The sequence below is a fragment of the Geospiza fortis genome, unplaced genomic scaffold (assembly GCF_000277835.1).
Source record: "Geospiza fortis unplaced genomic scaffold, GeoFor_1.0 scaffold128, whole genome shotgun sequence".
Taxonomy (NCBI): domain Eukaryota; kingdom Metazoa; phylum Chordata; class Aves; order Passeriformes; family Thraupidae; genus Geospiza; species Geospiza fortis.
The window spans coordinates 1,132,448-1,149,677 of record NW_005054420.1 but is presented as its reverse complement, the minus strand read 5'-3'; the positions used below and the strand labels follow the sequence as shown (position 1 = coordinate 1,149,677).

The following is a 17,230-nucleotide window of genomic DNA, read 5'->3' as shown; positions in this document are numbered from 1 at the left end:
ACCTTTCAAAGACCACTGGATAACTGGATTTGCTCATATCAGCTCAGCAAGGTCCAAGTACTTTTTTTTTGGATTAACATCAAGACCAAAGAGAATAATTGGTCACAATCTATTTAAAAAGGTCTGGGATTAGGGATAACGGTGTGGCAGCAGTGAGTGCACGAGGCACCCTGAGCACAGCTGCCCAGAAGCAGGCGGTACCTGCAAGTCCCGGTTGTGGTTCTCACAGAGCAGCTGCAGGAAGCGCAGGATGGGCTGCATGATGGAGATGACAGCACTCATCTCCAGCTCATCTTTGCTCTTGTCTGCTGCAGCCTGGGCTCCCTCCCCTGCTGAGTAGTGCTCCTCGGGGTCGGCCTCTCTCCGGTAGGTGTTGTACGCCTTCCGCGTGGCCGCCGACGCCTCCAGCAGCTGGTCCCGCACCTCCTCTGTGATCTGGCTCATGGGCTCCCTCACTGCAACACACCAGCACACATCCTCCTTAGGGAAGCCGTGTGGAAATCTGTCCCCTGGCAGCTTCACCAGCAGCCCCAGCTGATGAGCAGCAGCTCTGGGTGAGTACGTTTAGTGTAGGCGAGGGGCTCGTGCCACACTCTGCGCCTCGTACACCAACCACAGCAGGGTTACACGTCTGGGGATTAACTGGTTAGGGCACACACATCTAGCATGAGCAGGAGTGATGGTAAAATGACCTGCTTCAGAACAAAATTAGGATTTCTTCACTTATTGTTAGAGAAGGCACTGACCACAACCCACAGCCCGGGGTTGTTCCTATGGATCACATTTGGGCAGCTTGTCATGAGACAAGGCAGCAGAGTCTCAGCTCAGCTTTCCTCATTTCAATAGCACAACCTCACAAATGGATGGAGAGGGGATGAAGCTCTCGAAATCCTTAGCCAGGGCACCACTGATCTCTGAACTTTGCTCTGTGGGATCAGAGATCAGAGCATTATTGCATCAGCTGAAATGAGTTCAAAACACTCCCTGTCAGTTCAGAAGGGGAATGACTGGGGATTACCTCTTTTCCTGTTGGGGACATCTCTGTCCGAGTCTTCATCTTTCTTTTTGTTTCCTAAGTCACTGGTGTTGACTGTGACAGTTGCCTTGATTTCTTGCTGTGCCACTTTCATGCGGTCATAAAAAACCTTAAAGAACTTCTCAGACTTCTTATCTTCCGTCAGTCGGCAGAAGAAGGAATGCTACAAGAGAAAAGGAACAGCATCTGTAGCTCCACACACAGTCTGAATCCAGACAATTCCACCTTTCTGCACTGTGTGGTATCCTGCAGGACTGGCAGCTTCGTTAGCTGTCAGTACGCTGAAACTCACAGCAATGGAAACTTGGAGTTTATTGTGAAGTCCCTCATTAACAACTTCAAATGCAGGTTTAAAGAGAAGTGAGGGCAATAAATCACACCAGCCTGATACAACTGGGCAGCACACCTCACTCTCAACAAGGAAGATAAGGTAATTACCACGAATTAAGGTAAGGAGAAGGGAATTCCCTATAATTTGATTATCAGTGCAGAAACAAAAGGGTATGGGCAAAATGTAGAAGAACTGTCCTGCCTTCCCACCCTCAAATCCAAGGGACTGTGACTCACAACAGGCAAAAGCCAATGTTAATCACAGTCCAAAAATGTACAAAGAGGGCGATGCCGTGAGGGACATCTCGTGCCGAGTCTCCCCTGCCCTGCCTGCAGCAGGCTCCTTAAAACTCCTTGTAGTTCCCACTCCAATATATCTTTAAGTGACAGAAAAACTCAAAGCACTGACTACTTTTAAGAAGGTTTATTACTCTTCTTCTGCACATATGTGCACAGAGACAGAAAGTTCTCCCTAAAATCGAGGAGAATACAAATCATGCACAGGTCAAGAAGGAGCCAACACAGTGAGTGATCAGACAACTCTTGATGAAACCAATATGCTGTTACATAAATCAGGACCAGAGCTTAAACACGACTGAAGGATGAACTTGTAAGTGGGTCACCTTATGCAGAGCATTATGAAATTAGTTAGCATTCTGCAGCGGCTCGCCATCCAACAGCTTTACATGATGAATAGGAATGAAGGCTGATTTATTGAAAAAACAAATTAAAATGGGAACAGCAATATATCCTGCCCGCTCTGCTGTGGAGCACACGGGGCCGTGGCTGCTGCTGCCTTTGATCACTCCAGCAGCTGCACGGAGAACACGGAGTGACTTTGAACACTCCCAGAGCTGTGCCTTTGATTACAGGCTGAGCAGCAGTATGGCTATTTAAAGAACGTGGTCAATATTCAGGAGATATCCCGCCCACCACTGCAGTACCTCCCACCTGCCCTTAGCACCTCAGGTAAACTGTGGAGATTGTGTTCATTTCTGGTATTAACAGAGAGGAGGGAAAGGAGAACAACCCAGGAGAGACATCCCAAAGCCAGTCACAGCAGTACCCCCTCCTGACACCCACCAGAGAACGCAGCAAAGCAGAGCTGCCAGAGCACTGCAGGACTCTGTGCCCTCTGCCCAAACACTGCTGGGCCTGTGATGTGCCCAGTTCATTTATTAGCATTGGTACAGCAAAAATAAAATATCCAACCCAAGACTTCCTATCAACAATTTGAATGTTTTCTCATAATGTTTTCCCATGCCTTTAAACTGAATGAGGGCTGACTTAGATAAGTTATATTCAAGAAATTCTTCCCTGTGAAGAGGGTGAGGCTGATCAACAACCCCTCAATAACTGGGGGATTGAGGCAGCCAAGCCTGAACTAACTCTGTGACTTGGTGGGTGCAAGGACAGAGAAAGGAAGAGTTTGTATCCAAGGAACATCTTGGAAATTTCACTCTACAAAGATTACAATAGTAACAACAACAACAACAACTTACAGATAGACCAGCAGAAACCACAGGCTCTAAAAAGGTCAAACACTTTCTGAAAAATATGGCTGTCAGGAAGCGATGGCCATGACCTGGCTGTCACATCTGCAGAGCCCAGACAGGAGGAATTTCCCTGTGATGAAGCTGTGCTGAAGGAAAAGCCTTTTTCTAATGAACCTCACCAAAGAAATACCTTTTATGAGAGTAATTACTTCTTGCTGACAGACTTGATTTTTGTCGTCTTTTCAAGCTTTTTAACTGAGTTTCCACTGCACTTCAGAGAAAAAAAACCCAAATGAAAGGAGCATTTCCAGTAAAGCTTTTTGTGCATGCTGTGCATACACTGAAGGGGTGTCACCAAATGATTGTTTCAGTTTAGGTCAGGATGCCTAACACCTTCACACATATGAATCAACCACATGCCAGCTCCCAAAGATACTGTATTTTAAGAGGTGTGATCTTGCAAGTTGCGCTTGAGCAGGTAACGGGTGGTGATAATTATGACAGAAATCCTAAAATCTTATTTACAGATATAGCCTCCAAGCAGAAAGTGGAGAAATCTCCCTTTTTAAAACGGAAATCGAGTGGCCATTTTAGAGCACCGTCTGCTGGGGTCCTGGCTTGTGTACAGACACCATGGAACCACAGGCTGCTGAAAGAGCAAGCGTGGAGGAACAGCCAACCTCCACACTCCTGTGGGATTTTGAGGAATGGAGCTTTAAACATAGCCCTGGCACTGCAGCATCTGACACCAGCCATCCCTGAGGACACACTCACCATCACACTGGAGTCTGGGAGCTCCTAAAAACCTGCTGCAGGCAGGGAACTGTGTCCCATAAGGAGCCCATAGGGGCTGTGTCTGGTTGTCCCAGTAGGGAAAAGCTGTCTGAGAGGTGGTGGAGACACAGCCCCATCTGGTACTGGAGACATGGACAGTGAAGGCCAGAGAGGCATTTGTGACAAGGGCACAGGGAGTGGCTTCCCACTGCCAGAGGGCAGAGTTAAATGGCATTTTGAGAAGAAATTCTTCCCCGTGAGGGTGGGGAGGCTCTAGCACAGGGTCCCAGAGAAACTGTGGCTGCCCCTAGATCCCTAAAGTGTCCAAGGCCAGGCTGCAGCACTCTGGGCTAGTGGAAGGTGTCCCTGCCCATGGCAGGGAACTGCTAGTAGATGATATTTAAGGTCCCTTCCAACCCAAAGCATTCTGGCATTCACACATTGTGAAACTGCATTTTATCTCAACCTTGCATTGTTAATGTCTGTCAAGTCATCAGCCCTGCACAGGAGCCATGGCAGGGCCACAGCAGCCTGGGAGGTTTGCCCCATGGACTGAGGCTCAGCAAAGAGCTTTTCAAGTGCCCCCAGCCCAGGGAAGCCCGGCTGATCTCCAGAGCACAGGAACACGGCTGGATAATGAGATGGTGATTAATTATACAGCCTCAGAAGGAAACACAGACCCTCCCCACGTGACAAGAGTGTCTGACAGGACAGACACACACTGTGAGCAGGGACATCACCACAGGGCTCCCCATCATTTCTAAGGAGGGGGCAACCAACTTCCTGCACAGATGCAGTGATGTGCATCAGCACAGTGATGCCTGTGCTGGGTTCTCCTTCCATCCCCTTGAAACAGTGAAGTTTCCCCTTGAAACATTCACTGATGTTCACTGTTCCAGGGGGATGGAAGGAGAACCCACCTGCAAAGCAGCCACACCACTGCTCCTCCTGACATCATCCAGATTAAAGCACCACAGAGCACATCAACTGATAACACCAGCTACCAGGAAACCTGTGGAATAACTTCCTTTCCTCTCCATCACCCAACTCTGCTCCTAAGGGATTCCAGCCAGAAGCCTCATGCCCAGCAGGACAGCCCCCTTCCACCTCAGCTCCTCCAGTGCATCCCCCTGGGCCAGAGGAGGTCGGTAAGTGAATCCCATCATCACCTATGACTTTATCCCCTGCTGCACAGCACAAGGGGCAGAAGAAGAGCTGCAAATCCAGAGATGGATTTCTCTGGAAAAGAAACCAAAGGTCAAGCTCCAGTTGCTGGACCTTGACCCTGCCCACCCTGGAGCACCAGCAGCCCCTCGAGCTCCCTCACTGACTCTGCCTGTGTTTAATGTGTTATTTTGAGAAAATAATCCTGTCTTTCTTGAGCAAGTGTCAGAGATGATGAACTACATCTCTCTATGGTCTGTTCCAGTGGTTAACAACAGTTAGAAACATCCTTTATGTCCCTAACTTCCAGTCACTGATGTTTTTTTAAGCCTGTGTCTCTTCTGTAGTTATTCCCAAGAACTTGGTCTCCTCTTCCCTTCTGACTATTTACATACTCTGTGAAATGTTTACCTAACGTTTCGTGCTAAACTGAAAATACCATTTTTGCTTGCTGACTTTTTATTCAGCATTAATATCATTTTCTGTGGTGGGTAGTTTTTGGCATGTTCTTAAATATTGCAAATCATTAACAAGCTGGATTGTAGAGCCACATTAAAAAAAATAAATCACCAAAGAATGGGCACATTTCCTGGCATTAACATTTAATTCTAAGACCTCTGACATATGTAATATACAAAATTTTTAATGATGAGTGGAAGAGAAGCTCAGCTAACTCCCCAGGAGTTCAGGGGGGAGGGATTATGGAGGCAGGATAACCACAGGGCAGGGACAAATGCTCCTTAACGTGTCTGTCATACCAGCAGCGGGTAACAAATTGGATTTTAGCCAGCAGAACTGACATCTGTCCTGTGGAGAGTGAAACCACACAGCACAGCAGTCCGGTACCTTTGTGTAAGGTGTACAGAGGACACACCCAGGTAACTAATCCACTCTAAATGTAACTAATCCACAGTAAATTTAATGATGAGTGAGCTTGTGCCCAGTGCAGGATTGTTAAATGGGAAAAAAACCAAACCAGGCAGCAGCTGATTTCTAGCTCTTGCCTCTGAAACCTTGCCAGCTCGGGCTGTGTGTGCTGCCCCTTTACTGGGAACACCTCTCCCTATCCTGTCACCTGGCTCTGCCCCCAAGCCAGGACAGTTCTGCCAGCCAAAGGAACAACGCTGGGATTGTTCCTCGTGGAACAGCTTGACTTTGCACCCCAGCCTCGCTCCAGGCTGGGCCGTCTGACTGATCCTGGGAGAAGCAGCAGCAAAACCCAGCAGTTTAAGCAAAACCCTGGTTTAGGCAGGCTCTGCTGAGCTGTGTTTCCCCCCAGCAGGGGTGGCCTGGCCTGAGGCAGCCTTGGCTGCAGGAGCCACCCCGAGGTTGCCGTCAGCCCACGGAGCTCGGAGCGTTCCCGGGGCCGCACCCTCCCCTGGATGTTTCATCAGCCACCAAGCCCTGCCAGACCATCCCAACGCATCCCAAAGAATTCCCCAGCAAAACAAGCTTCTGATTACCGAGAGACCAGGGAAACCAGAGCCCAGCAAACACCTCAGCAATTAAAACAAACTGCTTTAACTCTTGTCTCCTTCCCCGTTTTCCCTAATGCCAGTGAGCAGAAAATACCCCGGGAACTCGGCGAGCCAGGGAGATTGCAGAGAGGAAAGTCCCTCCAGAAGGAGGAGAAAACTCAGTGATCTGGCTTCAGCTCAGGACATTTTATTCCAACACTAGAGAGAAATCATTGCAGGGACCTCAGCTTGCTCGGGTTATCCAGCCAGGCTGCCAGCACGAACTAATGCAAAACTTGTGTGCTACTTCATCTCGGCAGGAAGTTTGCCACCCCCAGACGACTTCTTAGAGCTGGACTACTTCAAACAAGCCACATTTTAAGGGGAACTGCACTAACACAAGCACTGAATTAAGCACAAGTGCCAACCCTCTACATTCTGCCTAAACATATTGTGAGGGCTTCCACTGCAGAGAATTCCAACCTAACTCTGCTTTTGGTCCCTTCTCATTTATTTATTTTAAATATCACTAATCTCTCTCTCTCTCAATCTCTCGTGCATCCTGGCTTGCTGGAGATCCATCACTTTGGGCATGAGTGATGGATATCATTAGTCTTGCATAGCTTAAGGAAATGGCAGCTGAAATATTTCACACTGAACATACTTCACAGTTTGAAATAAACCCATAAGGAAAATCTGCCAGAACACCTCAATTGCCTGTTTTTTTTTGCAAACTGTAAAATAAACTTTGTCCTGAAAGCAGAAGGAGGACTTCCCAGCTCTATTTTCCACAAATAAGACAAACTCTCCCTGCCATGGGCATCCACTCTCCACCCTGCACAGCTCTGCTCTTTGCTGAGGGTTCTGCCCACTTATGGGAGAACGTTTTTTGGGGGTGATGAGTGTACAGAGCCTGACCTGTGGAAATGCTTGCCTGTCCCAGCCAGCTTTACATGAGACCAGCAGCACAACTACACCAGGAAGAGCCCCTGTATCCTGCACGTTCTCCTACTGCAACACCCAAAATCTTGATGCAACTTAAAGTCATCTTACAGAAGAAAGCAAGAACACACCTCACACAGAGACAGTTCCCTCACACCCTCCCTCCCAGAGCCTGCATGAGCCCTTGGAAGGATGAGGTGACACTGGTGGAGGGACTGTGGGGGAACAACAGGCACAAACAGCACTGTGGGGTCTGGGCTCACAGATGGCCTCGGGAGCCTGGGAGACTCAGGGTCTGCCCTGCTGTCAGCACGGAGCTGATTTGGGTTCCTCCTGCATCCCTGTGGGAACACACAGGGCTGGGTCACTCAGCTCAGCCATAGCAGGAGCATGCATCCCATTCCCCAGAGAAGAATCATGGAGCCCATATCCCATGGCAGGAAGATGGAGCCCATATCTCATGGCAGGAAGATGGAGCCCATATCCCATGGCAGGAGCAGGGAGCCCATATCCCATGGCAGGAAGATGGAGCCCATATCCCATGGCAGAATCATGGAGCCCATATCCCATGGCAGGAAGATGGAGCCCATATCCCATGGCAGGAGCAGGGAGCCCATATCCCATGGCAGGAGCATGGATCCCATATCCCATGGCAGAATCATGGAGCCCATAGCCCATGGCAGGAAGATGGAGCCCATATTCCATGGCAGAATCATGGAGCCCATTCCCCACCAAACCGGCAAGTGCGGTGTAGGTGTGAGAAACAAGGAAGTCTGCAGACTCCCCAAAAGAAAAAAAAAAGTGTAAGATCTCCTTGAGAGACAGAGGAATTAAAGAAAACCATAGCAACAAGTCAGTCCACCTACCCAAACCACCCACCCACCACCAGTTTCATTTGCTGACGCACTTCAAAAACAAGCTGGCTCCTACCCGCTCTGGAAGGTGAGCAAGCCCTGAGAGCTCATTAAATTCCCTTCTCAGCTACTCTTGTGTGCCTGCAGCTAGTGAGCAAGTGGGATATAAATAGAAGTTATATAACAGCGCTTTGTTGATTCCTGTGCTTACCAAAAAAAAGGCAGCATGACCTTGTTTTGCTGAATAGCTTTGCCTCTGCCTGCTCTGGGAGGACTTTAATCCTGCTAGGGATCATCTTGAAAGTTTATGTTGGACCTGGATCCCATGGAGAGGAATTGGGAGAATTACTGATTTACCTCCCTGCTCGCTCCTTGCAGGACCAGGATGCCAGTGGAATGCTGAGAGGAGTGCCACACAGGAGGTGGTACCCAGCCATGAACACCGCCAGGCCACCAAGGCACAGCTGAACCCTGAGGAAGAGCCTCTTCTCTTTTTTTGCCACCTACGCTGCTCAGCCACACAGATGGGCGCCTCAGAATCCAGCAGAAAACTTCTCTTTGGGAAAAAGACTGGAGGATGTTCTGCTCCAGGAATACTGATGGTCCAGACACACCTCAGGAAGCAGCAGGAGCTGCAGCTCAGGAGCAAAGACGAGGTGCTATCGCTACCATCTCACCTCATCCAGCCTCAGTCTCACCTGGGCATCCCAGTGCCCTGAACGAAAATGCAATCTCCCCTGCAGGAAGGATTCCTCACACTGCATTATCAGGGGGGCTGGGCTGTTTTGAACATGGTGGTACCCAACAGATGAGGGACACTGAGACTTCACCGCGCTAAAAATATCAAAATATACGAGGAGAAGGTGGGTGTGCTCCCACAGGCTTGGCTCCCATCTCCTTACGTGCTGTGGAGCTGCAGAGCATCAGGACAGAGGTTCCTCATGGCTACTGCAGGGCCTGTGCCTTCTCTGGAAGGAACTCCACTGTCAAGGAGGTTGGGATTTGCACGAGGTTTCCTTGTGGAGAGGGCTCTTTCAGAAAAGGACAAGATCTCTGCCCACAGTTGATGATGCAGGTCCTTATCAACAGGTTTTTTAATGTCATGTTCATGACATAATCAGAATTTTTTTAAAAAATGGTGTATTTTATCTTGAGTAAAAACACATTAAAACAGTGAAAGACACAGGTAGGTGATTGTTTAACATGTGCCAAGAGATTGCTGGTTGTGCACTGGTTTCCTAAACAGGCACCACTAAAACAATGCAAAAAGAGATATTATATCCTTTATCACAGTATTCTGTCTGTTCAAAACAAACAGAAAATTTAAGACTTGTTTTATCAATGACCAAAAGTTCTCAAGTGCTATTTACAGAAGTTTAGAGACCAAAGACATTCTTGCCTCTGCAGCCTTTGCCATCACATACAACTGCCTGTGCTCACTGATATCTATGACTGCTGCAAATCTTGCAACAAATAAATCTGATTTTAGAAGACCAAACCACAAATTAAAGCACTATTGTGTCACAACATCTTACCCCACCAGTACTCCTGTAATGTTTTGCAGAGCTTTCCCCCCATTTTGCAGGGCAGTTGCAGCCACATAAAAAAAGAAACAAAGTGTTCCTGCAACCAAATAGGACATTTTGGTCACAGCCAGTGCTAGAATGAGCTCAAAGACATAAATTTGTCTTGAAGTCTCTGCTCTGTCAATCCCAAGGGCTGTGACTGACCAGTAGTTGCTGGTACCCTCAGCTCTGGGATTCCCTGTGTCCCCCAAGTGCCAGAAACACAAAGAACTGGACAGCTCTGGATTCAATTCCTTTTGTGCATCAATCCTGCGATTATGTAATAACTACCAATCATCTCTGGACAGCTGGAGGCACAGAAAAGGAGACCACAATTCACTCTGGTGGAGTTTCCTTGCTGGTGGCAACACATGAGGAGAAATGTTGAGAAACGTCAACTGGGTCCAAATATGGAGCAAGATTGGGGTTGGATGGGAGAGTTGTGTGAGTCCAGAATTCCCTAGCAAACCTGACTGACGAGCTGGCTGCTGAGATTTCTGTACCCATGGCACCTGCTCCAGGGACAGCACAGCCCCCAGCCCCAGGGTGCACTCAAGGGAGGGCACAGAGATCCTCTCAACCAAAGAGCTCTGGAAGTTCAAACAGCTCAAGGACACAAGCTTTTTGCACTGTCACATCTCAAAGGAGCCTCAGACACCCCAGTGAGCTCCAAGCCACCACTGCATACAGCACGGATTCACTCCTGCCATGCTGTGATGGAGGCACAGCTCTCCACCACCACCAGCTCATTGGTGCAGCCTTGAGCCAGGGTGGGCCCTGGTCCTCATCCCATCCTCAGCTGCTGGGGGACTGGGCTGTGCAGGACATCCCACCATCATCCTCTGCAAAGAGCAGCAACTCTGCTCAGATGCCTTAAAGCCAGCAGCAAATCCCACTTCCTGGAAAAAATCAGCTTTTCCTTGTGTGCCAACTCCCAGCAGCCCACCCTCTGTGACTGCAGCCCACCTTGGGGACAGCAGTGGACAAAGGGAACTGAGGCACCACCACTCTGAAGTGGCAGAGGTGCACTGTGTCACCTTGGGGCAGCACTTAAGCATTGCCTGCAACAACCAATGTCATCAACCTCATTTTACCTTCCCCTGCTGAAAGCACCAACATGTGCATGTGGGTAATTTGTCACGCAGGCTGACTTTTGAGAAGATCCCTAATTAAGGGAGCAGAGTCTCCATGGAGAGGTGTTATGTAAGGGGCTTTACTTGCCATTAACTTCCACCGACTGAGGAAAGCCGAAACTCAGTGGAGGTGAGGCAGAGCAACAGCACATGGGATTTTTATTTAGCAGATGAGAGAGGAGCATTGCAGGATGAGTCCTCAGCAGTTTCCTCCACTGTCACTCACTGGCTGCACCAGAGGAGAGCCTGGCCCTGCTGCCATGCTGTGGGGAGGGACTGAGCGCTCATCCCTTCCCGAGGAGATGCACTCTGAGTGCCCACGAGTACCAGCACCCAGCAGAGCACTCCCTGCTCTGGAGAAGGGAGCCCAAGGCAGCACCAGGACAGCAGCAGGAACCGGCACCAGGGCAGGCTCAGCCCTCACTCTCTGGAGCAGAGCGTGGGGCACCCCCAGGGCTGCTCAGAAGCGCTGAGCCAGCGCTCCCCAGGGGGATGCTCAGGGTTATATAAATTAATAAAGGGGTTGATGTAATTTGCAGCTCAGTGAGTCGCAGCATTTGTCAAGTTAATTTGTTGTCTGGTGCTGACCCCGTGGTTCCACCTCTGCTTCTGTCTCTGTGCAAACGAGGGCAGGCTTCCCACTGAAACCCAGGGCTCCTGCTGAGCCGGAATGACAGCCACCACAAGGTCACCACCATCCTGCTCCCAAAGAACCTGACAGTGTTTCTAAGTGAATTCCAAAAGCTAAAGCCCAGAAAGTTTCCACCCAGAGAGCTGGAAGCGGGCAAAGACCTTCCCAGAAGAGCTAATTTGCCACATTCGCATTCACCCCTGCAGCAAAACACGGAGCAGCGTGGGAGCCAGGGTGCCACACACCACCAGCTCAGCCTCCTTCCTGAGGTGAACCAGGAGCCTTTTCTCTTGTCCTGCTTCTCCCCCACATTCATTTTCTTAACAATACAATAAAAATCCCTCCTACCAATTACAATAAGGAACGTTTCGAGATTTGCTTTTCTGCTGGAGTTGGCAACCACCTACTTTGCCTACCCTTAATACTGGCCCTGCCTGCACCTAATGAAACAGCAACACCTATTGCAGTTATCCCTTCCCAGCATCATGGGGATCTGCTCTCCCACTGAAGCTCATGGGAGTTACCTGGGAACTCCCATTATTAACCATATTACAATCATCATGTGCAAGTTCCTGTGTGTTGGTACAAACCTTCTGCTGCACTCCAGGCGGAATCAATTTCCCGTGTGAAAACCTGGAGTTAAGAAAATGCCATGCAGGGGTGACACATTTCTGGCTTTGCTGCCAAAGAGCCTTTTTTACATAACCTGTCCCTATCCCACCATTTTCCTATTCTCAAAGGCCTGTAGATAGAGGCAACTGAAGTTCAGCAGAAATTATTCAAACTGAGCACAGAACAAACTTGTTTGGAACACTATCAATCAAAAGCTGCTAATAATAACAAAAAAAAATTGTGAAATGAAGATAAACTCTGTTAGGCCTCAAAGACAAAGCTGGCTGTTTTGGCTAGGTCAACTTTCCCAATGACAAATGCATCTGATGCAAAATGAACAGTTATTAGTCCAGAGACTGGGGATGACTCTTCCACGGGCACTTACTCGAAACTGCAGAAGAACTGCAGAAAATCCACTCTGCAGGTTGCAGAGGTTGCCAAGACCTACCTACCCACTCTGCAAAACTTACCAAAGAACATTAGAGAAAGACTGGGATAAAACACAAGGGAAGTATCAGGTTAATTTCCCCAAGTGCATCCTGTTTCCATAAGCAGCCAAATCTTGCAGCGTGTTTTGTAAAAATGAATTCCTGCTAAGGGGAGACCGTCACTTTGCTGTGCTCAGTAAATCTTCACTGTGTCACAGCCAAAGGCTGCTGTACAAAACCAATCAGCTTTGCAGATTAGCAAGTACCCACACAGCTCTCCTGAGCAGCTGGGCTGCACCAGGGCCCTCTGCATTGTGAGCCATTCTTCCTATGTGGGGACAGCAAAGCTTGATGACATGAGTTCCCTGTCTCAGGATACCAGTTTAACCTGGCCATCCCATCCCTCAGCAATTACCCTGGGAGATACAGCCCTGAAGTCAGGATTTTACTGAAGAGCAAGCCTCCACCTTTGCTTTGATTCCCAGTGTGGAGCCAGCTGTTCTCCAGAAGTCAAGCTTTGTGGTTGGTGTTTTCCCCACTGGATTTCTCCTGACTTGGCTCTCTCAAGCCCTCCTGAGAGCTCAGAGTGCTGAGGACGTGCTGTTCCCAACTGCCACTGCCAGCGTCCCAGGGGCACCCATGTGCTGGAGCCACTGCAAGGCACCAGAAAACTCTCTCCCTACCACCAGGAGTTTAACCAGCGTGGAGGAAAGCCACAGAACACATCTGTGCACTGACTATGCTCCTTTTTTGCTGTTTGCTATGAAGTCCATGGAGTGCTGCAGCACAGAACGTGCACATCCCAACGGCTCCACGGGATATTTTCAATAACATCCCCTTCGTGCTTTGCATGCATGAGTAAGAGCTGCTGGGTGTGTCCGAGCCCTCAGAGCTCACAGCATTAGCTGTAGGCATCACAAGTCATTTGGTTCCTAAAACATTCTGTACTTAAAAGCAGCCCACACTCCAGCAGAGCCCCCTCCCAGCCCATCCCGCCGGAGCACGCACCCAGGGACTGCTGGCTGCACTTATCCCTGCCTGGGAAGGGATGGAAAACAGCCACTCTGGGCTGTGGAAGCACATCCGTAGAGGCTGGAGTGCAGCAGGACCTGGCAGCAGTGCACAGAGTGGGGTGGAAGTGCCACTGCCCTGAGAGCCATCCATCACTCCTGGCCGCAGGGCTGTTCCACAGCCTGCCAGCTCCTGCTCACAGACAGCAAATGCAAACTGAACTGCCTCCCTTTTGGGCAAAAACCTGTCTTTGGAGAGGGACTGCAGATTTTCCTGTTGGTCTGCAGAAGGAATCTGCTTCCAACACGGATTTGTGCACTGTGGAAGTGACTCTGCTCAATCCTTTAGCACTGAGGTCCAGCACAAGCAAAGGATCTCTCCACATCAGGCTGGTGCAGTTTGTTTTTTCTTCCAGCATGACAGTGAGAGGTTACCTGAGGCTCCCTGAGAGCTGCAAGGATGAAGGCTCAGCTTCCTTTACATCAGAGAAGAGCAGGAAATTTAAAGGAGTGAGTGTCCCCCAGGAATGTTAATCCTGTCATTGCAGTTTAAGGTGACACAGGATTTTCAACACTCAATTCCCACTTTATCCATTGCAAAGAAGTTTCATTCCAGAGCTTATACACAGGGGATTAATGAGGGCACTGATTACAGAGACAGAGTGAAGGAGCCCAGAGACATTCCCTGTCCTCTCAGGGGAAGTTTGCATGGACACAGGAGGTGCTGCTGTAGGGATCTAGTGTGTGTTTGAAGCACAACCATCACTTACAACTGGTCAGGTCTCAGCCCCACAGACAGACTGCAAACACCACACGTGCAGAGCTAAACAAATAAGATATCACAGATTGAATCATCTTTGTAAGCAAGGTCTGCCTGCTGTAATAAGGTTTTACTTTCCATTTGGAAGAATGTAAGAGCTCGCTGGTGTGTGTTCATTAATCCACACCAGGGACAATTTTCTTTTAAGGGAATCTAATCCTTATTGAAAACACAGAAAGGAAGAACAGTGAGATTGCTGGAGAATGGTGGTGGTCTGGAGTTTACCAAACACTTGAGTCAAATTCCAGTCTGAAACTGAAAACTCTTTGTAAAAGGTTTTGAGCAGGTTACAGTTACTTAAGTTATTTGTAAGAGCAGCCAATAACTTATCTACAAAGCTGTTTTATTACACATTCCTCTATACTGCCCTGGGAAAACACCTCACGTACTCAGTGCCCGTGCAAACATTCAATAAGTTCACTTTTGCATGGCAGACATTAATATTTCCCTTAATTACAGGTCAAAGATCATTCAGTTAATTTCCCCTCCTGCCTCCTTAACCCTCTCAAATTTCCTGGATTTCATAAAAACATTTCCCTTCCCGACAGGGCTCAGTCACAAGATGGAGTTTTCCATTTCCCTACCTGTATCGTGGTGTTCCCACCTTCCAGCAGGGCAATGGCCAGCAGGATGCTCTCGTGGAAGACTCTGTCACTGGTGGCATTCATGATGAGATCTATGACCAGGTTGGAAGCACCTTCTTTATCCAGGTGGCACTGCACATCTGCCAGGCTCATCTCCCCCCGGCTCATGGAGCTCGACCCAGAGCTTCCTCCTGCAAAGGTGATCAGGACAAACAGGTTGGCACTGACCCCATGGGGATGGCAAGGCCAGGGGCACAGGGCTTGGAGCAACCTGAGATAGGGGAAGGGGTCCCTGCTCATGGCAGGATGAGTTTTTAAGTCCCTTTCTACCCAACCCACTCTGATTCCATTAGTGACTTATTTAGCAATGGCCTCAAATTAAATAAACTTCACTGTACAACTGGCTTCAAATGGAATTTTTGCCCATCCTACTCCCACAATCTCTGCAATACCATGAAATGGTTTTCCTTCAGAAATGGTTAATAATCTGACATCCTTATGGGGACATTTCCTAGATATTACTGCAAATATTAAATTTATCAGGATTTCTAAGCACATTTATTCAGAGCAATGTCACAAACGTCAAGCCAACCCAAGGCAGTCACTGAAAAGCACAAAGAGCTCTGTCTGCTAGTTTTGCTCCCAACTGCAGTCACCCACATGGACAGTTTTACTTTCTGTGGGAGCTCAGACAAAACCATGAGGGAAAAATCCCCATTTGAGCTGTAGGGTGCTGGCTGGTCAGGAACACACATTTGTCACAGACATATTCTATGAAAAATCCTTTTGCTAGGATCTTTTCTCATGAGAAGCCTCAAAGGAAAAGAAAAACAATAATTATCTGCTGCTGTGGAATGCAACAGGTGCATCTTTGACAGATCTCATGTGGTTGTTTTTAATTAATGGCCGATCTCAGTCCAGCTGTCTCAGACTCTCTGATCAGTCACAAGATTTTATTATCGTTCCTTCTTCTTTCCTTGCTAGCCTTCTGATGAAATATTTTCTTCTATTCTTTCAGTATAGTTTTAATATATCTTTTTATTTTTTAATGTATTATAAAATAATAAATCAGCCTTCTGAAACATGGAGTCAAGATTCTCATCTCTTCCCTGTCAGAACCCAAGAAATTCCTCTGGCTGCCCTAGAAGACTCAAGCCCCTGCCCAGGGGGCTCAGAGACCAAGACCCCTGTGCCTTTGATTTAGCCCTTAGAAAAAACAATTACCAACCTTATATGAAGAATTACAAGCCATGAAAATTTAAGTAGAATGATAGTGAATTTATCATAAGGTGAAAAATTGATTTTTTAGAGTTTTTAGAATTGGGGTTCAGGAGGCAAGATGGAAGAATCTGAGTGTGTCCAGCCTTTCTCCTCCTTCTTCTTAGCCTCCATCTTCTGCTGTGATGTTGGCACTTTTAGACTGGTTTAGAGCAGAAGCTCACTGTCTAACATAGATGATAGGTATTAGAAAGTAATTGTAAATATTGTACATGCAGTTTTTAGTATAAAAAGATAACACTGCCATGGGGCAGGCAGAGTGCCTCGCGGGGCCCGCCGGCGGCCAGGGGCCCGTTGCCGAAGGCGGTGAGGCTCTCGCGCCGGCCGGCCGCGCGCACCGTGCCGTAGTAGCGGTTCACCAAAACCTGCCTCAGGGCCTCGCCCTGCAGCCAAAGAGCACAAGGAAATCACCAAGGGAGCTCCGCGAACAAGCCAACCACACACGTTCACTGGCAGCAGGGCTGCTGTTACCAGTACCCTTCTCGTGGTGAGGGAGGGGGAATGAAACCCTGGAGAGTCGGAGAAATCCATTGAGCGGCTCCTGATGTGCTGGGACATTGGAGGGGTCTCATGGGGCTCAATAAGATTATGGGTTCCCCCATGCATCACAGAGACAGCTGCACTTCAGGTTTTGTGTACAGCTTTCTAGCCAGATTTAATTTTCCAAGAGTTTCGTTTTAATTAAGTTCTGTTGTCTCGGTCTTAAATGCAAAGGAGTGGCATCTGTACAGCACCAACACAAAATCAAGAGGTGGATTAGAGGAACACCAGAAATGGTTTTAAGGAGCAGTTTAATCTCCTCACACCTCTCCTCTTCTGCCATCCCACCAACCCTGCAGGGCTGTGCTCCACTCCCTCCACCAGCAGCTGACAGGACCCATCAGCTGCCGAGCGGAAACCCAAGTGATCCTGCTGGATCCCGGCTCTTTGTTCCCTGCTGGCAGCTGCCCGAGTCACACCAGCCTCCCACCCCAGCACCCAGCCCAGCACAGGGCAGGTCCTCACACAACCCCAAATCCCAGAGCACCCAGAGCTCCAGCACGGCCCCAGCGCGAGCCAGCGGAGACCCAACACCTCCAGGTGGAACATCACCCCACTGCTGCCACTGCAGCCTAC

General features: G+C 48.7%; 1 protein-coding gene across 1 annotated transcript in view; it reads right to left on the bottom strand.

Annotated features, from left to right (window-relative positions):
* ITPR1 (inositol 1,4,5-trisphosphate receptor type 1) overlaps positions 1-17,230 on the bottom strand; it is a 144,493-nt gene that overhangs the window by 40,561 nt on the left and 86,702 nt on the right. The window contains exons 41-44 of the mRNA XM_031061617.1: positions 16,359-16,497; positions 14,837-15,027; positions 1,019-1,199; positions 202-455 (exon numbers count right to left, since the gene is read on the bottom strand). Coding sequence (XP_030917477.1) covers positions 202-455; positions 1,019-1,199; positions 14,837-15,027; positions 16,359-16,497 — 765 coding nt within the window. The remainder of the gene's footprint in view (positions 1-201; positions 456-1,018; positions 1,200-14,836; positions 15,028-16,358; positions 16,498-17,230) is intronic.